At 47.3% G+C, this 20359-nt stretch overlaps 1 protein-coding gene across 4 annotated transcripts in view; it reads left to right on the top strand.

Annotated features, from left to right (window-relative positions):
- LYST (lysosomal trafficking regulator) overlaps positions 1–20359 on the top strand; it is a 64033-nt gene that overhangs the window by 26145 nt on the left and 17529 nt on the right. For 2 of the 4 annotated variants that reach the window (XR_014793579.1, XM_084868644.1), the window contains exons 12-31: positions 167–311; positions 544–717; positions 1453–1613; positions 2650–2840; positions 3727–3972; positions 4382–4555; positions 4740–4893; positions 6439–6572; positions 7851–8049; positions 8904–9035; positions 9189–9819; positions 11357–11534; positions 12125–12294; positions 13470–13700; positions 14764–14930; positions 15767–15916; positions 16994–17155; positions 17801–17992; positions 18852–19030; positions 19721–19927. Coding sequence is in view for 3 of the 4 variants with exons in the window: in XM_084868644.1 (XP_084724770.1) it covers positions 167–311; positions 544–717; positions 1453–1613; positions 2650–2840; positions 3727–3972; positions 4382–4555; positions 4740–4893; positions 6439–6572; positions 7851–8049; positions 8904–9035; positions 9189–9819; positions 11357–11534; positions 12125–12294; positions 13470–13700; positions 14764–14930; positions 15767–15916; positions 16994–17155; positions 17801–17992; positions 18852–19030; positions 19721–19927 (3977 nt within the window). In the remaining variant the exon portion in view is untranslated. Of the gene's footprint in view, positions 1–166; positions 312–543; positions 718–1452; positions 1614–2649; positions 2841–3726; positions 3973–4381; positions 4556–4739; positions 4894–6434; positions 6573–7850; positions 8050–8903; positions 9036–9188; positions 9820–11356; positions 11535–12124; positions 12295–13469; positions 13701–14763; positions 14931–15766; positions 15917–16993; positions 17156–17800; positions 17993–18851; positions 19031–19720; positions 19928–20359 lie in introns of all 4 variants that reach the window. The other 2 variants (XM_084868645.1, XM_084868646.1) reach the window with 2 other exon arrangements.

The following is a 20359-nucleotide window of genomic DNA, read 5'->3' as shown; positions in this document are numbered from 1 at the left end:
AGCTGCCTCTTGCACACCCCCTACTGGGGATATGCCCGCAATGAAGGTACATGCCCTTGACCCGAATCGAACCCGGGACCTTTCAGTTCCCAAGCCGACGCTCTAGCCATTGAGCCAAACCGGTTTCGGCAGCTTTGCTGACCATTCTAACCTGTTTCTTTCATAGAGAACGACAGGTCAGAAGGCGCCGAGCACGTCCATCCCGGCGAGAGGCTCCTAGAAGGAGGCTGCATCCACATGGTCTCATTGGGATCCAAGGCGCTGATGATCCAAGTGTGGGCTGAGCCCCCCACGGGCACCTTCATCTTCCGGTAACGCTCATCCCCAACCCCATGGACAGGGCATGCGTTTCAGCAGTCCATGTAATATAATAACCAAGCAGGTTATGGCATAAAACAAAGACCTGTTGACTTTTTATGTGAGCTTAAAAACAGAACTGGCTTTCATTCTCACTTACATACCTACACTTGTAGTTGTACACGAGCTAAAGACTGAGATCCGAAATTCCACGTTTGCAGCTTGTACCTTCTCTCTCCCCTGCAGCCTGTGTGCGGATTCAAACGACGATGCAAAAGCTGTGTTACTAGCTCAGGCGGAATCACTGGAGAATGTCTTCCTCCCAAGCAAATGGCAGCATCTAGTGCTCACCTACTCCCAGAAGCCCCAGGGGAAAAAGAGCCTTCACGGGGAAGTCTCCATGTGGGTCTCTGGGCAGAGGTAGGAAACGTTTTTAGTAAACACTTGTTCACCTCAGTTACAGTTTTATAGAACACGATCGATCAAATCCCTGTGTTAACCTAGGAACCTAGATCAGAGCTGGATATTTTCCTATTTATCACTTCCTTACAAAAGCAATTTCCCAGAGAAGTAATTGTTGGAAATTAACATCTGGGTTTAGGGGAGCAATACAGAAATGTGGGCATTTAGACATTTATGTGGAATATGTATTACATCAAGGCACTATAGTTTTGTCCTTCAAGCCCATATATTATAAAATTAGCCCAGAAGGATTATTTTAATTGACCAATAAGGCTTTAATACCTAAATTAAAATCAGGGATTCAGATAAAATTAGAATGACTAGAGAAAAATATAAGCCCACTTATTTCTGCATTACCTGAAGGAACTTTTTTTTGCCATTTGTTACAAGTTAGTGATTTAATCTGTTCACCGAGCAATGAGCAAGTGACCAAGGACAAACATATTATTCTGTTGATTGAAATTTGACAGTGTCTTTATCACATTTAGAACTAACATAGAATGATTTCTACAAATAGTACACTTAAGAGGCCATTTTAATAATATAGCATTTAAAAACAACATATTAATTTATATTTCTATTAATTTATACTTGATTAACAGCACACAAATCTGATAAGAAAATATAGTACATAGTAAATACTTAGTACTTAGTCCTCACTGAAGTGATTGATCTAACTTTGTTTTGGTGTAGGAAACCTGATGTTACTTTGGATTTCATGCTTCCAAGAAAAACGAGCTTGTCGTCGGATAGCAATAAAACGTTCTGCATGATCGGCCATAGTTTGTCATCCCAAGAAGAGTTTCTGCCGCTGGCTGGAAAATGGCACCTGGGAAATTTGCTTCTCTTCAATGGTACATTTCCCTTCAAAGCCTTTCCAAATTTTTCTTTCCGATAACATGTGCTAAGCTAAGTAAACTATCCTGGATAAAATGTTAATCACTCTGTTTTTACTTGTACATAATAAATACTGTATTTCCTTGATTTCGATATGACTTTTAAGATATTTTAACATTTTTATAATCTAAATGATTCTTATAATCATTATGTACATTTAATGCAGCAGTACACAGCCTACCCCCCCTCCCCCAAGAAAGATGCTTATCTTAAATCAACCTTATTTTGTAATCCTAGAAAATGCAGTATTGTGACAGGTAAACTTAGAATGGTTGCCTCTTTTATAATTTCAGTATATTCTATAAAAATAGCAACATTTTGGGAAAAGAAATATATGGTTTAAAAAGCACATCTGACTAAAAGTACTAAACCTGACTCACAGTAGCATTCAGACCTGTTTATTGAACAGTTGGGTGGGAGGAACAAAGATATCAAGTCATTTCATCTTAAAAAGGAATCTACTGAGGTATACTTTCCATTGATTGAAAAAAATAAAACAAAAACCACCCTGTTTTCTACTTTAAGGAGCAAATAGAAACTTCATTATTTTATTTTATCAAGAGCTAACTTTGTATATATTAATTCATCTTCCATCAATTTGGACATTGAGGCTTTAGTCAACTTTATAAGATACAGTAAACAACTAAAAGGATCCGACATAGCCGAAACCGATTTGGCTCAGTGGATAGAACGTCGGTCTGTGGACTGAAGGGTCCCAGGTTCGATTCCGGTCAAGGGCATGTACCTTGGTTGCGGGTACACCATTGGGGGGTGTGCAGGAGGCAGCTGGTTGATATTTCTCTCTCATTGATGTTTCTAGCTTTCTATCCCTCTCCCTTCCTCTCTGTGGAAAATCAATAAAATATATTTTTAAAAATAAATAAATGAATAAAAATAAAAGGATCCAACATAAAAATAGTTGTTTTCTTGCTCTTTGTGGAAAACCCTAGTTGAGATGTTTTGAATCAATAACTGTATCTTTTTGCTCTCCAGGAGCTAAGGTTGGCTCCCAAGAGGCCTTCCACCTCTATGCCTGCGGCCCCAGCCACACCTCCATAATGCCGTGTAAGCATGGCTCCCCTGCGACTGACTACTCCAAATACATCAGCAAAGACATTCTGCAGTGCGACCAAATCAGAGAGCTCTTCCTGACCAAGAAAGATGTGGACATTGGTCTCTTAATTGTAAGTTTTCATTCCAGGTTTAACTTTATAGTAACTACACATATGTATGTTCACTACAGTATATTGTTGTGTTCTGTTTTAGTATTGTTGTTGTTATTCTCTTACTGTGCCTAGTTATAAATAAAACTTTATCAGAGAAACATATGTATAAGAAAAAACACGGTGCATATAGGGCTAGTACTGTCCGTTATCTCAGGCATCCAATGAGGATTCTGGGGTACAAGCCCAGGGGGTCAGGTGACCCGGAGCCAGAAGCTGATCGAAATTCCTATCTGCCCAGGAGAAACACTGGAAGTTCTATTCGGTTTTCGTTAAGTGGGCTGATGGTCTGGGATTTTATTCTCATATAAAGCAACCTCTGATCTTAGAGTCACTTTTATTTTTTAAATGTTAGTAAGTTGATTGAGGTGACATTGGTTCATAAAATTACATGGATCTCAAGTATAATTCTATAATACCTCAGTCTGTATAGTGCATGTGTGTAGTTACCTTTACATTCAAGCCCAGGAGCAAACTGAAAGGAGATGAATTGCATACATTGATCCCAAGTTCCCATCTCATAAGGTTGGGACGGTATAATTGTAATGTTTATGTCTGTAGAACAGTGGCTGGCATGGGCATGCAGTGGGTGTGGGTAGCTCTGGCTGTTGTCAGTGGTGATAGTGAGTGTAACGATCAAAGCCGGAGCCTCAGCCTGGCTGAGGTTTTCACTGTTGGGCACTAAGCGCACACGTGTTCCTCTGGGGGGGCCGCCCTTGTTTAGCGTGTCTGTCCCTTTAAACAAAGAAAAGCTTTGCTGGTGTCCTTTCACTCTGGAGCACTTCCTTGCTATTCGGTAACTGTCTAAGCTCTGCTTCCTTCCTGAGGGAGACTGTCTGTGTTTCAGGAGAGCCTTTCGGTTGTCTACACGGCGAGCTGCCCTGCTCAGTACACCATCTACGAGCCGGTCATCAGGCTTAAAGGGCAGGCCAGAGCCCCGCTCTCCCAGAGGCCCTTCAGCTCCAAGGACGTGCAGAGCGTCTCGCTGGAGCCCCACCACCTGAGGAGCCTCCGGCCCAGCGAGTGCGAGACCCTCCAGGGCGTCCTGCACGAGATCGGGGGCACCGGGATCTTCGTGTTCCTCTTCGCCAGGGTAGGAGTCCCTGCTTTTATTTTATTTTTTAAAAATATATTTTACTGATTTTTCACAGAGAGGAAGAGAGAGAGATAGAGAGCTAGAAACATCGATGAGAGAGAAACATCGACCAGCTGCCTCTTGCACACCCCCTACCGGGGATGTGCCCGCAACCAACGTACATGCCCTTGACCGGAATCGAACCTGGGACCTTTCAGTTCGCAGGCCGATGCTCTACCCACTGAGCCAAACCGGTTTCGGCTGAGCCACCGCTTTTAATTCCACCCGAAGAGAAGCTTTCTGTGATTGACACATGTTGGGGTTTCTTTCTGGTTACAGAAAAACTATACATCACCTATGTTACCCTTTTAAGATGAGAAAGCTTTTACTCTCAGCAAATCAGAAAAAAACGTACCCATTTTTTCAGGTTGTGGAGCTCAGCAGCCGTGAAGAAACTCAGGCGTTGGCTCTGCGCGTGCTCCTCTCGCTGATTAAGTACAACCAGCAGAGGAGGCAGGAGCTGGAGAACTGCCACGGGCTCTCGATGGTGCACCAGGTGCTCACCAAGGCCAGGTGCACCGTTGGCTTCCACATCCTGAAGGTGCGTCCTCGCGGAGCTGACCCTCGCGCTGTCCCGAGCAGCGAGATGCTTGATGAAATTTAGAATTTACTCGGCGGTTTCCCTTTGAAGTTAATGTTGCGATTGCTCAAGGCTTAATGCTTCTGTTGAATTTTGGGGCGAACCCATCATTAATGCATCCTGTGTGGGTGCGAATTGTCCACAGACCCTTCTGGAAGGTTGCTGTGGGGAGGATCTCCTTCATGCCGACGAGAACGGCGAGTTCACGTTGGACGTGGAGTCGAAGGCTATCATCCAGGACGTTAAACTGCTCGAGGAGCTGCTGCTCGACTGGAAGGTCTGGAGGAAAGCAGAGGCACGTGCTTACGGTTTCCTTCCGGGGAAAACGCGGGCGGGGCTGTGCCTCTGAGTGCCGAGCGCCCAGGGCGCGCAGTGTTACCGCATCGGGAGCTTCTCATGTGCCCGTCCGAGGCTGGGCGCATCCCTCCCTCCCCTCCTTCTCCCTATAGCCAGCATCCCACCTTCCGTGTCTGTGCCTTTGGCTACAGGAGAGACTTCATGTCAGGGGAATCCTTCTGTATCTTTTTTTTTTTTTTTTTTTTAATATATTTTATTGATTTTTCACAGAGAGGAAGAGAGAGGGATAGAGAGTTAGAAACATCGATGAGAGAGAATCATCGATCAGCTGCCTCTTGCACACCCCCTACTGGGGATGTGCCCGCAACCAAGGTCCATGCCCTTGACCGGAATCGAACCCCGGGACCTTTCAGTCTGCAGGCCGACGCTCTATCCACTGAGCCACACCGGTCCCAGCCATTCTGTATCTTTTTGTGCCTGGCTCGTCTCCCTTAACATCATGTCTTCAGGCCCCATGTTGTAGCACCTGGCAAGGTTTCTTCCCTTGTTAAGACTGCACAGTGGTCCAGTGTGTGTGTGTCCCACATTTTCTTTATCCATTTATCGGTCACTGGACATGTGGGGTTACCCCCTCATCTCGGTGACTGTGCACAATGCTGCAGTGAACATGGGCGTGCAGGTGCCTCTGCCACGTCCTGTGTTCAGTGTGTTTGAATATGTAAGCCCAGAAGTGGGGGTGCTGAATCAGGTGGTGCTTCTGGTTTTCTTTCTTTTTTTTCTTTTTTTTAAATATATTTTATTGATTTTCATACAGAGAGGAAGGGAGAGAGATAGAGAGTTAGAAACATCGATGAGAGAGAGTCATCGATCAGCTGCCTCTTGCACACCCCCTACTGGGGATATGCCCGCAACCAAGGTACATGCCCTTGACCGGAATCGAACCCGGGTCCCTTCAGTCCCCAAGCCGACGCTCTATCCATTGATCCAAACCGGTTTCGGCCTGTTTTTCATTTTTGAGGACCCCCCGGACTCTTTTCTGTAAGAGCCGCGCCATTTTACCATCCCACCAGCCATGTGGCAGGGTTCCAGTTTCTCTGCCCGCCAACAATGTTATTTTCTGTGTGAGGGGTTGCTGTTTTTTTCATAATGGCCACTCTTTTGGGTGTGAGGTGACACTGCGTGCCAATAACATTAAGTGCTCTAGCCCAGTGGTCGGCAAACTCCTTAGTCCACAGAGCCAAATATCAACAGCACAACGACTGAAATTTCTCTGGAGAGCCACATATTTTAAACTTAAACTTCTCCTAACACCACTTCTTCAACATAGACTCGCCCGGGGCCGTGGTGTTTTGTGGGAGAGCCACACTTCAGGGGCCAAAGAGCCGCCTGTGGCTCGTGAGCCTTGGTTTGCCGACCACTGCTCTAGACCATCAGCCTTCCCCCGGCCTTCGAGGATGGACAGTATTTTCAAAAAGTGAGCTCTCCCGGGTTGTTGGCTAAAGAGAAGAACATCTTTTCAACGTCACTGTCGCTGTGTCCGCAGCCAGGCGTGTGGGAGGCGCTGCTGGCGGCCCTGGAAGTGCTCATCCGGGCAGACCACCCGCAGCAGATGTTCAATGTCAAGCAGCTGCTGAGGGCGCGCGTGGTTCACCACTTCCTGCTGACCTGTCAGGTTCTGCAGGTACGTCCCTCGCGGCTTCACTCCGGGAGCTTTATTGCCATCACTGTGTTTAGTAGCCAATACTGGGAGCTCAGTACTTGTCAGGGAGATGTTTCTCTCTCCCCACTTCTCCCCTTTCCCGGTGCCCTTCTTCCAGCAAATACTCTGGGGTTTTCCAACCCCTGCCGCTTACAGTTTGTCCCTAACGCAGTGACAAACAAGAGGAACAGCTGCTGAGTATCTGAGATGCTCCGTTAGGTTAGATATAAGGATAATTGTATAGCCTCTTGACCATCAATAGTAGTGAAAGTTTAACTTGTTCTGAGCTTTGCGCAGTGGTAGCCTCGTAGCCAGTGAGGTTTGCCTGATGTGTGATGATTGCTGACTAAACCTTGGTCCACATTCCTTTTAAAGAAATATATTTTATTGATTTTTTACAGAGAGGAAGAGAGAGAGAATTAGAAACATTGATGAGAGAGAAACATTGATCAGCTGCCTCCTGCACACCCCCCTACTGGGAAAGGGCCTGCAACCGAGGTATATGCCCTTGACCGGAATCAAACCTGGGACCCTTGAGTCTGCAGGCTGACTCTCTATCCACTGAGCCACACCGGTTTCGGCCTTGGTCCACATTCTTAAATAACAACACCACCTGCCCTTCCCCTCTCTCCGGTGCTCTCACTCTGCTCATGTGTGATTTGTTAGTTTTATCTCGATTATGATATTGCGGTTTATTTCCTCCCATAAGACCCCCGAGGGAAGGGTTGATCGCACTACCCACAAGGTGGGCACAGGCCCCTCGCTGACCGAATATTGCTGAGCTGTGTCTCTCAGTCACTGCCTTCGTGTCTCCATTTAGAAACCTGTTGGCCAGTCTGCAGTGAGTTTATCCGACAGTGGGAAGTTTTTCTTCAGTCTTTCCATGTCAGAAAAGTAACACGTAAATTTGGATATTTCGATATAGAGTCTCACGTCGTATTATTTCTAAAATGCTGGAGTCAGCAACTCTGCCCAGTAGTCAACGGAGGCGCCAAATGCAAGCCCGGGCAGCCTGCGTGCCCGGTGGGGATGCTGGACAGCCTTCCCCAATCGGATAAGGGGCTGCAGTGAAATTACTGCTGGTTTTCATGAGCTCTCATAGCAGAATGGCTTGAGTTGGGAAATGGCAACTCAATGTAACGGTGACTATGGTAGACACAGTTCTATCTTAAAAGGAGTCTCTAGCTTAAATGAAAAATGGAAGTTCAATTGACAATTCTCTTTAAATCTAAGGAGAGTGTTTGGTTTTTATTTTTCCAGGAACACAAAGAGGGGCAGCTTACCTCCATGCCCCGAGAGGTTTGTAGATCATTTGTGAAAATTATAGCAGAAGTCCTTGGATCTCCTCCGGACTTGGAATTATTGACAATTATCTTCAATTTCCTTTTAGCAGTTCACCCTCCTACTAATACTTACATTTGTCACAACCCAACCAACTTCTACTTTTCTTTGCACATAGGTAGGTATAACCACTGTTGGTAGATCTTGGTCTCCATGCTTGTTCTTTCTTCCCTCTTCATCCACATTTGTTTGATAGCCATTGAGTGGCCTCTGTGTGGTAGAAACTGCCCTGCTTACCCCTGAGGGCTGTGAAATGAACCAGGCACGGCCTCTGCCCTCAGAGAGCTTAAATGCCAAGAGAGAGGAGGCATAACTCGGACAACAACAACAGGGCAGAAAGCTGATTCAGGTTTAGATTTGTCACGTTCATGTTGCAGTTAAGAAATCCAGCCTTGAAAGGAAGATTAAGCTGTAGCTATCAATTCTATAGTCATTTGAGGCCTTGAAGAGGATACATATATATAAAAATATAAGAGAATCTTTCCTCCGTGAATGGAGAGTCTCCTTAGAGCAGGGGTCTTCAAACTACAGCCCGCGGGCCACATGCGGCCCGCAGAGGAGTCTGATCCGGCCCGCCAGGTTTTTTCGGCAGTGAGCGCAGCCGAGGTGTTACAGTAGGAATTAGTAGTTCATATAGTCCGGCCCTCCAGCTCTCTGAGGGACCGTGATCTGGCCCCCACTTTAAAAAGTTTGAGGACCCCTGCCTTAGAGGGATCAGATTAACATAAAAAGTGAGTAAATTTACTGTCCAACTATAGAAATAACCAAAGAAAGCAGTAATGGTCTCACAAAGCTACAGTAAGAGATTGTCCCGGACTCACACGTCAAATATAAAATATATCGTGTTTTTCACTTTGAACATCTTTTGTGTTTTTGTAAAGGGTTGCAGTAAGATTTTGCTTTTAATGTTACATTTTTGTTTTGCCCTTAAAAATGTCACTGTCTCAACGGGTGTGTTTATTCTGACTCCAGATGGCAAGATCTTCCAGGAGAAAGTGGACTCGATCGTGTCCCTGCGGCACTCCAGCAGCGGAGGGCGGGCCGCCCCGGGCCCGGGGCTGATGCCCATAAGTCCGTCCGCCTTCACCGCGTCCCTGCCCGAAGGTAGAAGCCCTAAGAATGCAAGCACAGCCCCGCGCTTAGCTCTGAGTAGAGACGGAGAGAAACGTCGATGTGAGAGACACACCTGGATCGGTTGCCTCCTGCAGGAGCCCGGCCAGGTGTTCAGGTGGCGTTTCTCTCCTCTCTTCTTCCCAGGACACGGCTCCTCCGGCAGCACCCTCCCGCGGACGGGGGCCAGCCTGCGGCGCTGCAGAAGCCTGCCCGCGCTCCCCACCTCCTCCCTCGTGCCGCCCCGGGCCCTGGCCGGAGGCTCGGACCGCGGCATCGACAGGTGCCCGGGTGCTGCGGGCAGCCCGGCGGTTCCCCAGCCTGAGCAGTGGCACCCCCCCGGGAGCTCGGAGGCGCTGCAGCAGGCCGAGGAGGAGGAGGAGGTGTCCATCAGCAGCTGCGAGTCTGCAGAGGCCGTCTGCGAGGTGGACGCTGCCCTCCCGAGACGGGCCTCCGTGGGTGATGTCCCCAGAGGGGCGCTGGAGGGTCCGGGGCTCGGAGTGGATCAGCAGGAGCTGGAGGCAGAGCCCAGAGCGGACGGGGACAGTCCCGGGGACGAGTCCTGCCCACGCCGCCCTGACTACCTGCGGGGCCTGGCCTCCTTCCAGCGCAGCCAGAGCACCGTGGCCAGCCTGGGGCTGGCCTTCCCCTCGCAGAGCGGGGCCGCCGCCGTGCGCCGCTGGCCCAGCCTGGTGGACAGGAACGCCGAGGACTGGGCTGGCCTGGCCCTCTCTCCGGGCTGTGAGCCCAGCTACCTCCGCGCTGCACACGCTCCCAGGTAATCACCCATGTCCGCGAGCCCTCCCTCCATGTCTCACTGTCCTTTTAGGAATTCTGTGCTTCTAGAAACATACGTCTTCATTATATCACTTCTTTTTAAAAAAATATATATATATTTTATTGATTTTTTACAGAGAGGAAGAGAGAGGGATAGAGAGTTAGAAACATCGATAAGAGAGAATCATCGACCAGCTGCCTCCTGCACACCTCCCACTGGGGATGTGCCCGCAACCAAGGTACATGCCCTTGACCAGAATCGAACCTGGGACCCTTCAGTCCGCAGGCTGACGCTCTATCTGCTGAGCCACACCGGTTTCGGCTCATTTTGTCACTTTTTAATATAATGGATATCGATGGCAAACAGAAAGACACCGTTCTCCCTGTTTTAATCCTCCGTAATAACGAATTCCGTATTTAACCAAATGCTAAACCATAGACAGCTCTCAGAGAAAACGGTCTGTAGTTTATCTAATTCTTTGTGGTTATTAGAGAAAAACACTTCAGATCAGGGAAACGATGATTTATTGTTGTTTCCTGAAGCGCCTTGGCACAGCAGACACTGGCCACGTGCCTGACGGCACTGAAGTGCGGCTGGTGCAGAGGAGCTGACTTTTTATCTGGTTTTATTTTATCTTAATTTTAAATTATCTTTATTGATTTCAGAGAAAAAGGAAGAGAGAGAGAGAAACATCAATGATGAGGGAAAATCATGGATCAGCTGCCTCCTGCACGTCCCCAACTGGGGATCGAGCCCATAGCCCTGGGCATGTGCCCTTGACTGGAATCGAACCTGGAACCCTTTAGTCACAGGCCAGTGTTCTACCCACTGAGCCAAACCACTAGGGCTTCACCTGATTTTAAATAGTGCAGAGAGCACCAGTGGCTTCGGTGCTGGACTTCACAGGTGTAGGACAGGAGAGTGTTTCGGAGACTGGATGCCTAAAAGTATTGGTGACAAACCTGATGGTAAATCTGTGAATCGCAGTTCAATCAGGAAGCATTTCAAATGTTGACATTAAGAATGTTTCAGCTGAGACCGGTTTGGCTCAGTGGATAGAGCGTTGGCCTGCGGACTGAAAGGTCCCGGGTTCGATTCTGGTCAAGGACATGTACCTTGGTTGCGGGCACATCCCCGGTAGGGGGTGTGCAAGAGGCAGCTAATCGATGATTCTCTCTCATCGATGTTTCTAACTCTCTATCCCTCTCTCTTCCTCTCTGTAAAATATCAATAAAATATATTAAAAAAAAGAAAAAAAGAATGTTTCACACGTTAAAACCACTCAGTCATGTTCCACATGGCGACAGTGTGGGCAGTAAGCGATCACAGGGACGGCCGTGGCGTCCATCCACTGCGTGTGTGGGCCCCCCTCTCCGGATGTGTGTGGTTCCCTCGGCGATGGCGGGCTGGCATCACTCACTATGGTTTCCCAGAACGCCTCCCGGCGGCCAAGCGGCTCAGGACCGTCCGCATCACGATTCTCAGGGGAGCCGCGGGGCCCTGGCCGCGGTGTGAGAGCGCGCCCTCTCTGTTGCAGGGCCCCGGAGGACACCCTGGTCCCCATCTGCTGCGGGCTGTACGAGCTCCTCAGCGGGGTGCTCCTCATCCTGCCCGACGCCATGCTGGGGGACGTGATGGACAAGCTCATCCAGGCCGAGGCGCTGCTGGTGCTCGTGAACCACCCCTCCCCCGCCATCCAGCGGGGCGTCATCCAGGTGAGCGGGTGTGGGACGCCATGAGCGGGTCACTGGGGAGGGGGAGGCGGCCCCTTCTCCGCGAGGGGCACAGAGGTCCTGACACGGGCGCCTTGTAATGACACGGGGAGGCGGCACAGGAACAGGTTAGCCTGACGGTCAGGGCGATGGCTCCTGGGCTCTGAGCAGGGGTCCATGGAAGAAGCGAGTTCGGGAGGAAAAGAATTAATTTGGTTTTCCGCATGTCCTGTTTAAGATGCTGGGGGCGTGGAATGGAGGCCTGCGGGCCGATATTTTCCCTCCAGAATTGGGCACAGACATTCTCCGTGCACTTGGCGAAGGCAGCCAGTCCACCAGGTGGCACGTTCCGCTAAAAAGCTAGTTTCCCGCCACAAAAGCATGAAGGTCTAGAGGTGGAGTCATCACTAGCATTCTGTAGCCTTCAGAGACAAAGCGTGGCCCCTTTTGCTATGGAGATGGCATTGTCCTTAGCTTTCTATGTTCTAGACACGTGAAATTGAACGGTGACTTACAAGCGCAACAGCTGCCTGATGTGTACGCACTACATAAAGTCCTCATACATTCTTTAACGCGTCTTCCTCTCCCCCCAGCTGTTAGATGTGTATTTCAACAGAGCCTCTAAGGAGCAGAAAGATAAGTTTCTGAAGCACCAGGGCTTTTCCTTGCTCGCCAACCAGCTGTACCTCCACCGGGGGACTCCGGAGCTGCTGGACTGCTTCATAGAGATGTTCTTTGGTCGGCACCTGGGCCCCAATGACGAGTAAGTGGGTCCTTCCCTCCACGCCATTGAGGCTCTTTTGTCCTCAATGGAAAACCTAAGGAACCGTCTGTAACAAAAGCACGCGGTCTTCCTTTGTTTTTCATTCACTAGCTGGCGAATGGGTATAAAGGAAAGAGAGTAGGCGTGGAGATTAGGCATCTCTGTGCTCAGGGGGCGGTCCCTAACAGACACAGCAGCGGATGCCAGGGTCCCTGGAGAGGCCCCTCCCACCCCTCGCCTTCAGGCCGTCTGGGGGCGGAGCCATCCCTGGCCTGGAACCCCTGGGGCACTGATGCTGAGCTCTGGCCTGGTGCAGTGCTGAAGGATTGGCAGACATTTTACAAAAGTAAAAGGACACTTTCTTCTAAATCAGAAGTATACCAGGAAAGTTAAACTGTAATTTTTGTCTATGATAGAAATGAGTGTCTCGTTGTTGTTGTTATTATTATTATTATTATTATTACTACTAGAGGTCCAATGCATGAAATTCGTGCAAGGGGCCCAACTCTTGCATCCTCAGCTTCCTCAGGAAGGTCTTTTGGCTGCTCGGTCTAATTAGCATATTAGCTGTACATTATAGGATTATTCAGTAGACCGGTTCAGGCCTGGCAGACTTGCCTTATGCCGTCAGGAGAGCAGAGCAGAGCTTTTCATCTGTGCACAGCTTTGGGCTCTTCCAGAGCGGTTCTGCGTCATCTCATTTGATTCTCACAACGGCCTTGATGAGAATGGCAGAGATCACTGCCCGTATTTGACAGATCAGGAGAAGAGGCACAAAATATTTGAATAGTCTCCCTCCGTGACTGAGGCAAATCATAGGGGACAAGAGGTCCAGACTTTTTGCTAGACCTCGGTTTACTAGCTCATGTCTGTCAAACGCTGTGGAATATTATTATTATCTTCCTCTGAGATAACGAAGGGGCCGATGGATGAATTGAAGTGAGTCCGATAAAACTATGAAATTATTTCTGTGTTTCATTTGTGCAGGACAGACTTCTTAACAACACCTTTTATCTTATTTTCGGAAGGGTCTATAACCTAAAACAAGATGAACAATCCATGTTCCACAAATTTATTTTATAGCCTCAAAATCAAGTTAACAAAATGGTCCTTATCGCAATCACTTTCCTTCTTTCGTAGTTAATTGTGCCCTACCTGTGCATTATTTATTGTAGGTTTGATCAGGAAGATGTGAAAAACCTGGGAGTGTTCCAGAAGTGGGCTGTCATTCCTGTCCTGGGGTTGATAGAGACCTCTCTGTATGACAACACGCTCCTGCATAACACTCTGCTGCTGCTTCTCCAAATACTGAATTCCTGTGCGAAGGTCGCAGACGTGTTGTTGGATAACGGTCTTCTCTACGTTCTGTGTAACACGGTGGCAGCCCTGAACGGACTGGAAAAGAAGTAAGTTTTAAATCATCGTTTGAAGCCACAACTGATAAATATTTCAGAAATGGGAGAACTTCAGTAATAGGTTACATTAGAGCGTCTGGTTTTCCATAATTACTCTCGGAGAACTTTTTTCTTACAAAACATTAAGTAAGATTAAGTTTGGAGGGGACATAGTGTCCATCATTTTCAGCAAAGTTTTGTAATAAGAAGATATTAATATGACTTTTTAGGGGTTTAGAACCTGAAGACAAGTTGAAAAAGTAGGTTTACAGTTGTTCGTATGGAAACAATACGATAATTAAGAAATACTAAAACGATAATTAACTGTCATGCACTCACAACTGTAAACCTACTTTTGCCCCACCCTGTATATTTACCACGCTTCCACCATAGTCTTGTAAACATTACTGTGCCATCAGAAACAGGAGCTTGAGGATAGTCACATGACGGCCACACAGCTAGTAATGTGTGTGAGATTCACAGAGTTAATCAATGGATCCAAGTTCATCTCTGAGAAGCCTTCTCAGAACGTCGCTGTTCATACCTGTGAGCTGTAGGCTGAGAGCCTGCCGGTCTGTTCCCAGAGGAGCTCCTGTTAACTTGCTTTATTTTCGTTTTGCTTGTTTTTTGTTTTAATATATTTTTATTGATCTCAGAGAGGAAGGGAGAGGAATAGAGATGGACACATCAATGCTGAGAGAGAATCATTGATCGGCTGCCTTCTGCCCGCCCCCCACTGGAGATTGAGCCCACAACCTGGGCATGTGCCCTTGATCGGAATCGAACTCAGAACCCTTCAGTCCCCAGGTCAATGCTCTGTCCACTGAGGCAAAGCCTGTGTCAGGGCTTAGCCTGTGTTTTTACACTTACCACGTTTATCTCTTTAATTGACTGGTTCTTTGCAAGACAGTCAGCTTTTTGACAAAAGTCAGCGTGTGTCCTCAGGTGTCAGTTTTCAGCCTGCAAGTCGTGTCGCCTGCCACAGGGTGAGCGTGGGTCAGTAGTGAGTGAATGCACGCTGGCGGAACAGAATTAACTGTTCTCTCTGTCTTAAACCCTCTCTCTGTTTCTCTAGCATTCCTTTGGACGAATACAAGTTGCTGGCTTGCGATATACAGCAACTTCTCGTCGCCGTCACAATTCACGCTTGCAGCTCCGCGGGCCCCCAGTATTTCAAAGTGATCGAAGACCTCATTGTGCTGCTCGGGTATCTTCAAAACAGCAAGAACAAGAGGACGCAGAGTAAGGTTCCTCTTTACGGGGCTCGGGGGGCGTTGTATGGGAGCCAAAAAGCTTATTTGAACCGAATCGCTTTCTTCTTGGAAACTGTTTTACTGAAAGTTTAATTTTGTGATGATATGGATCAGCTCTAAGAAGAAGCCTTTTTAAGTGGTAAAAATAAAGAGTGGTGCCTCTATGTAATTAGTGGCTGGCAGCATATTAAAAGAAGCCACTGATTTTTCTTACCAAGTAGAACTCAAAAGGCTTATATTGAATAATAATGCCGTTTTAGTTTGCTTTAAAGGCAAATCTTAAAGAGAGTACGAAACAAAAATGTGAGAATTTCTGGTCAAACGTTTACCTTATCTATTAAAAAGTTTCGTCTTTAAAACAATTACATAAAATAAAATTAATGTGTGGGATAGTATTTTATAGCGACCATTTGGAAATTTGCTTTAAAATTGCTTTGAAAGACAATTTTAAAATGTTTACTACCATCAAGAACCCATGTTGATTTTAAAATTTTTGAAAATATATTTTTATTGATTTCCGAGAGGAAGGGAGAGAGAGAAAAACATCCATGTTGAGAAAGAATCACTCATTGCCTCCTGCATGCCTCCTGCATGCCCCCCACTGGGGATTGAGCCCACAACCCGGACATGTGCCCTTGACCAGAATCGAACCTGGGACCCTTCAGTCTGCAGGCCGATGCTCCACCCACTGAGCCAAGCCAGTTAGGGCTGATCGAAATGCTTAATTCTGATAAAGCACTCTTGACAGTTCCAATGCCGTGTAAATACAGAAACCAGAGTTGACAGCCATGTAGCTTGCAGACACTGTGCTGCCTGTGTTTCCAGGCATGGCCGTCGCGCTGCAGTTCCGCGTCCTGCAGGCCGCCCTGGAGTTCATAAGGACCACCGCCAACCACGACGCCGACAGCCTCCCCGAGTCCTCCCCGGCTCCTTCTCCCCATCACGCCGTCTTCCCGAAGCGCAAGAGCATTGCTGGTGAGTGTTGAAATTGCAGGCTGCTGGGCTTTCCTGCGTTCCGACGCCATTCACGCTTTTAAATGCTGTCAGTTTAGGAACTTAGGCTGTAACTATGAGGAGGTGTTCCTCCAGAAGAAGCTGCTCGCTGCTTTCTGCGCTGAGCTGTTCCCATGCAGTTACTCCGAGCACCCGCCACGTGCTAAGCACTGCGTTCGGTAGGAGGTGCGCTGACTTAAAGGCAGACCCAGCATCTGCCCTGGCAGAGATGACGAGAGAGTAGAGAAGTGTAGTGAGACTGTAACAGGGTGGCAGCTAACATCAGGAGGCAGGGAAGTGTCTGTGGAGGTGAGATTTGAGGTCTTAAAGGACACAAAGGCGACAGGAATGGAGAGATCAGAAGGCAGGTGTCCCAGGCAGAGGCAGGGGGAGTGCGGGGCGGGGGAGCTGAGGCCAGAGAAGAGAAGGAAGCTGCTGTCCCACTGCCATGTCATCCCGTGTCAGTCTGACTGCGGGCACCACTGCCATGTCATCCCGTGTCAGTCTGACTGCGGGCACCACTGCCATGTCATTCCGTGTCAGTCTGACTGCGGGCACCACTGCCATGTCATCCCGTGTCAGTCTGACTGCCAGGCATGTGCTTCCACTCATCCCACCACCCAGCAAACAAGGCCCTGGCCTCTGTGTGGTGTAGACATCTTTCCATGGACATACACATAGAAAGAACACACAAATGTTCCTTCTTTAACAAGTGCATCCTCTGTGATATTGATTTGCTGCGACAGTCTTTCCTAACTTTTACCAATCAACGAAGATGTTACTGCTTTTTTACTTTTCTGGTTTTGCTAGTATAAAAAAAAAACAACATTGTTTTTATTTGCTTCATTTTTTTTTGTCTCCAAGGTGACTCTACCCGCCAAAATGTAATAACTAAAAATACCGATTATCTGAAAGAGTAGACAGTCTAAAATGCTATTAAAATATTTAAATATCTTACAGGATGAGTCATTAAAACGTACCGTGTTTTAGTATGTGTAAGTCATGTTTAGAGAGGACGTTTTTGGAAACTGATCTGTGTCTTCATAATCTAAAACAAAGGTTCAATTCCGGCGAAGGGCGCCGCTCTTCCTCCCCTCCCGAGACGCCATTTCCGTTCCTACGGTCACCTCCCGATGCTCTCCTCCTCCCGTGCGTTCAGGCGAGACTCCTGCCCCCCGGGCTCTTCCGGATCCGCTCCCGGGGCGGCCCCTCTCGCAGCAGGTGCAGTGGTGCTGCTGGATGCCAGCTCTCCCGTCCCCTGGGGAAGCATTGCCCCGGAAATGCTCTTGGGATTGAATCCAAGCGACACATGTGCAGCAGATGGCTTATAGCAAATCACCAGGCTGGTGCTCACCTTTCTGATCTCCTCACCTTCCTCTGACTGATTTCTGCTGTCACTGTGTACACTTTCAGAACCGTTTTACCAAGTTCAGCAGTGGCAATCATCCGGAAATAGCAATGTTCTTACTAAAACACACGTGCTTGATAAATCTGTTGATTATTTTAAAATACGAGCAAGTGCAACAGTACTTGAAAACGCTTTGTCAGAACATTCTGAGCTACTTGTACGTGCCCTCCTAATTCCTGGAGTTTTTTCAGGAAACTCAAATCTTGTCGAACAATAGCCATCCTCCTAAGCGAGGTCACCTGGTCCCGCGTCCTTCCTTAGGATTCTGCAATCGGAAGTACTGTCGCACTTCTTCAAACAGGGGGGGCATCCCTTTCTCGGAATCACTCTTTCCTGTGCAAATCAACTTCGCGTTAATAAGATCTGTTCACGTTCTGATGATCGAAAAGGGGCAGCAAAACTAGTTTCCTGGCTCCTGCTAACTCTGGCACCTGCTGTTCTAATGGGTGTGTTTGCAGGTCCTCGGAAATGTCCCCTGGCTCACACGGACCCCTTCCTGATGCGCATGCGCTCGGTGGCGAGCGATGAGCTTCACGTGATGATTCAGCGGAGGATGAGCCAGGAGAGCCCCTGGCAGGCGAGCGAGGCCGAGCTGGTGCAGAGGCTGCAGAGACTCACCGTGCTGGCGGTTAACAGAATTATTTACCAAGGTGAACGTTATTCTGTTCCACGTGTAATATAATAACCGAGAGCAGCCACTGAAAAGCTGTGCGAAGAAATGCACTCAGAAGCGCTATAGATAAGTCAAAATGAGATTCTTAAAAAAAAAATTGTCAAATAATCTCAAGAAGGCAGGAAAAAAATGCACAGTAATTGTTAATCAATACTAGGAAAACCATACATTCAAGATTTTTAAAAAATACATATATTTTTACTGGTTTCAGAGAGGACGGGAGAGGGAGGGAGAGAGAGAGAGAGAGAGAGAAACATCAATGATGAGAGAGAATCATTGATTGGCTGCCTCCTGCACGCCCCACTCTAGGGAACAAGCCCACAACCTGGGCATGAGCCCTGCCCGGGAATCGAACCCCAGACTCTTCAGTCCACAGGCCAATGCTCTATCCACTGAGACAAACCAGCTAGGGCCACCCATGATTTCTTTAAAATTTTTTAAATTTATATTTGGGGCGCCTGGCCCTCAGGCTAAACTCTGAAACTGAACCACTGTTCTCCCTGGCTCCACATTGAATGAGAGAAACCGCTCTGCACGTCCACCTATTGTAAGCGTCACGTGATCTTCACATGTGATTCGTACAAGAATCTCATGGCAGTAATGACATCCTAATGTAGTTCCTCTTCATTAGTAAAATAAATCTGTAATTTAGAATTGCATGGTTTATATGCGTTTAAACTTTGACACTGTCTTACATGAGATCACTTTCTCTGTGTATTCAAGTAATTCACTTACACGTCTGTATTATGACAACTGAATCAGCATCATTACATTTGTAATGGCTAGGTACCAGTGATTTAACTGCTTTTTTATTTTTTATTTTTTTTTAAATTCAGAGTTTAATCCAGACGTCGTTGCCATTTTGAGTACTCCAGAAAATGCCACTCAGACTAAGTCCTCAGCTTCCCAGACTGAAATTTCTGAGGAAAATAGTCACCGGGAACAGATTTCCGTTTTCAATCCATTTCAGAAGGAAATACTGACATATCTCATAGAGGGATTCAAAGTATCTATTGTAAGTAAATTAATGAAATGGGGAATGTTCATTCCCACAAACGGAGTAGAGGTTTTTTTGTTTTCATTGTTGACACTATTACACATTCCCCTCCCCCCCTTTCCCACATCCACGTACCCCCCTTCCCTCTGGCCGTCACCTCACCGTTGTCTGTGCCTATGTGCTCTGTACCGGTACATGTTCTTTGTCTAATCCCTTCATCTTGTCATCCAGTCCCCTTTCAGCCCTCCCTTCTGACAGCTGTCAGGCTGCTCCATGCATGCTTGCCTCGGATCTATTTTGTTCATTGGTTTATTTTGTTCATTAGATCTCACATATAAGTGAGGCCGTGTGGTATCTGTCTTTCTCTGACTGGCTTATTTCACTTAGCGTAATAACCCCCAAGCCCATCCATGCTGTTGCAAAAGGTCAGAGTTCCTTCTTTTTTTTACAGCTGGGTCCTCACGTTTTTCTTTATCCGTCCATCCATCCGTGGGCATTTGGACTGCTTCCACCTTCTGGCGATTTGGACAGAGGTGGACGCCCACCTCTTTTAAACACTGTTGTATGGACGTGTGTGTCTTTCTAAGTTAGACTGTCTTTAGAAACCTAGAATAAAACGGGTTACGTGATCTTTGTTAGGATCGTGTGGAGGTTAGTATGTTATGACTTCAAAAGTCTGATCCTAATTCATTTCTGTTCCGGTTTAAGGGCTCCAGTAAACCCAGTGGTTCCAAGCAGCAGTGGGCGAAGATCGTGTGGTCTTGTAAGGAGACCTTCCGCACGCAGCTGGGGAGACTGCTCGCCCACATCCTGTCCCCAGCCCACCCTGCCCAGGAGAGAAAGCAGATTTTTGAAATAGTTCATGAGCCAAATCATCAGGAAATACTACGAGACTGTCTTAGCCCATCTTTGCAAGTAAGAATCAGTGTTTCATACATGAAAACTGTGGGCGAAACATCAAATTGCACAAAACAAGAATTGAAATTAAACTGTATTTTCATGCAAAATATTATAAGTACTGGAGGCCCGGTGCACGAAATCTGTGCACAGGTAGGGTCCCTAGCCCTCGCTGGTGATCGGGGCGATCGGGGGGCCTTCTGGCTGCTGGCCAGGGCCTGCCTTCATTCCACACTGTCCTCTAGTGGTCAGTGCAGGTGATCCAACTCCCGGTCTCCCAGTCAAACTCCCGAGGGCACACTTTGCATATTAGCATTATATATATATATATATATATATAGATAGATAGATAGATAGATAGATAGTTTTCTTTTTTTTTTTTAATAATTAAGCCATAATCTCATAGGTACACATTTTTTTTTTATTATTTTTTTTAATATATATTTTATT

The sequence above is a fragment of the Pipistrellus hanaki genome, assembly GCF_964339955.1.
Source record: "Pipistrellus hanaki genome assembly, chromosome: 20".
NCBI lineage: Eukaryota > Metazoa > Chordata > Mammalia > Chiroptera > Vespertilionidae > Pipistrellus > Pipistrellus hanaki.
Note: the sequence above shows the minus strand (reverse complement) of the source record. Positions and strands in the feature narration are given on the sequence as shown.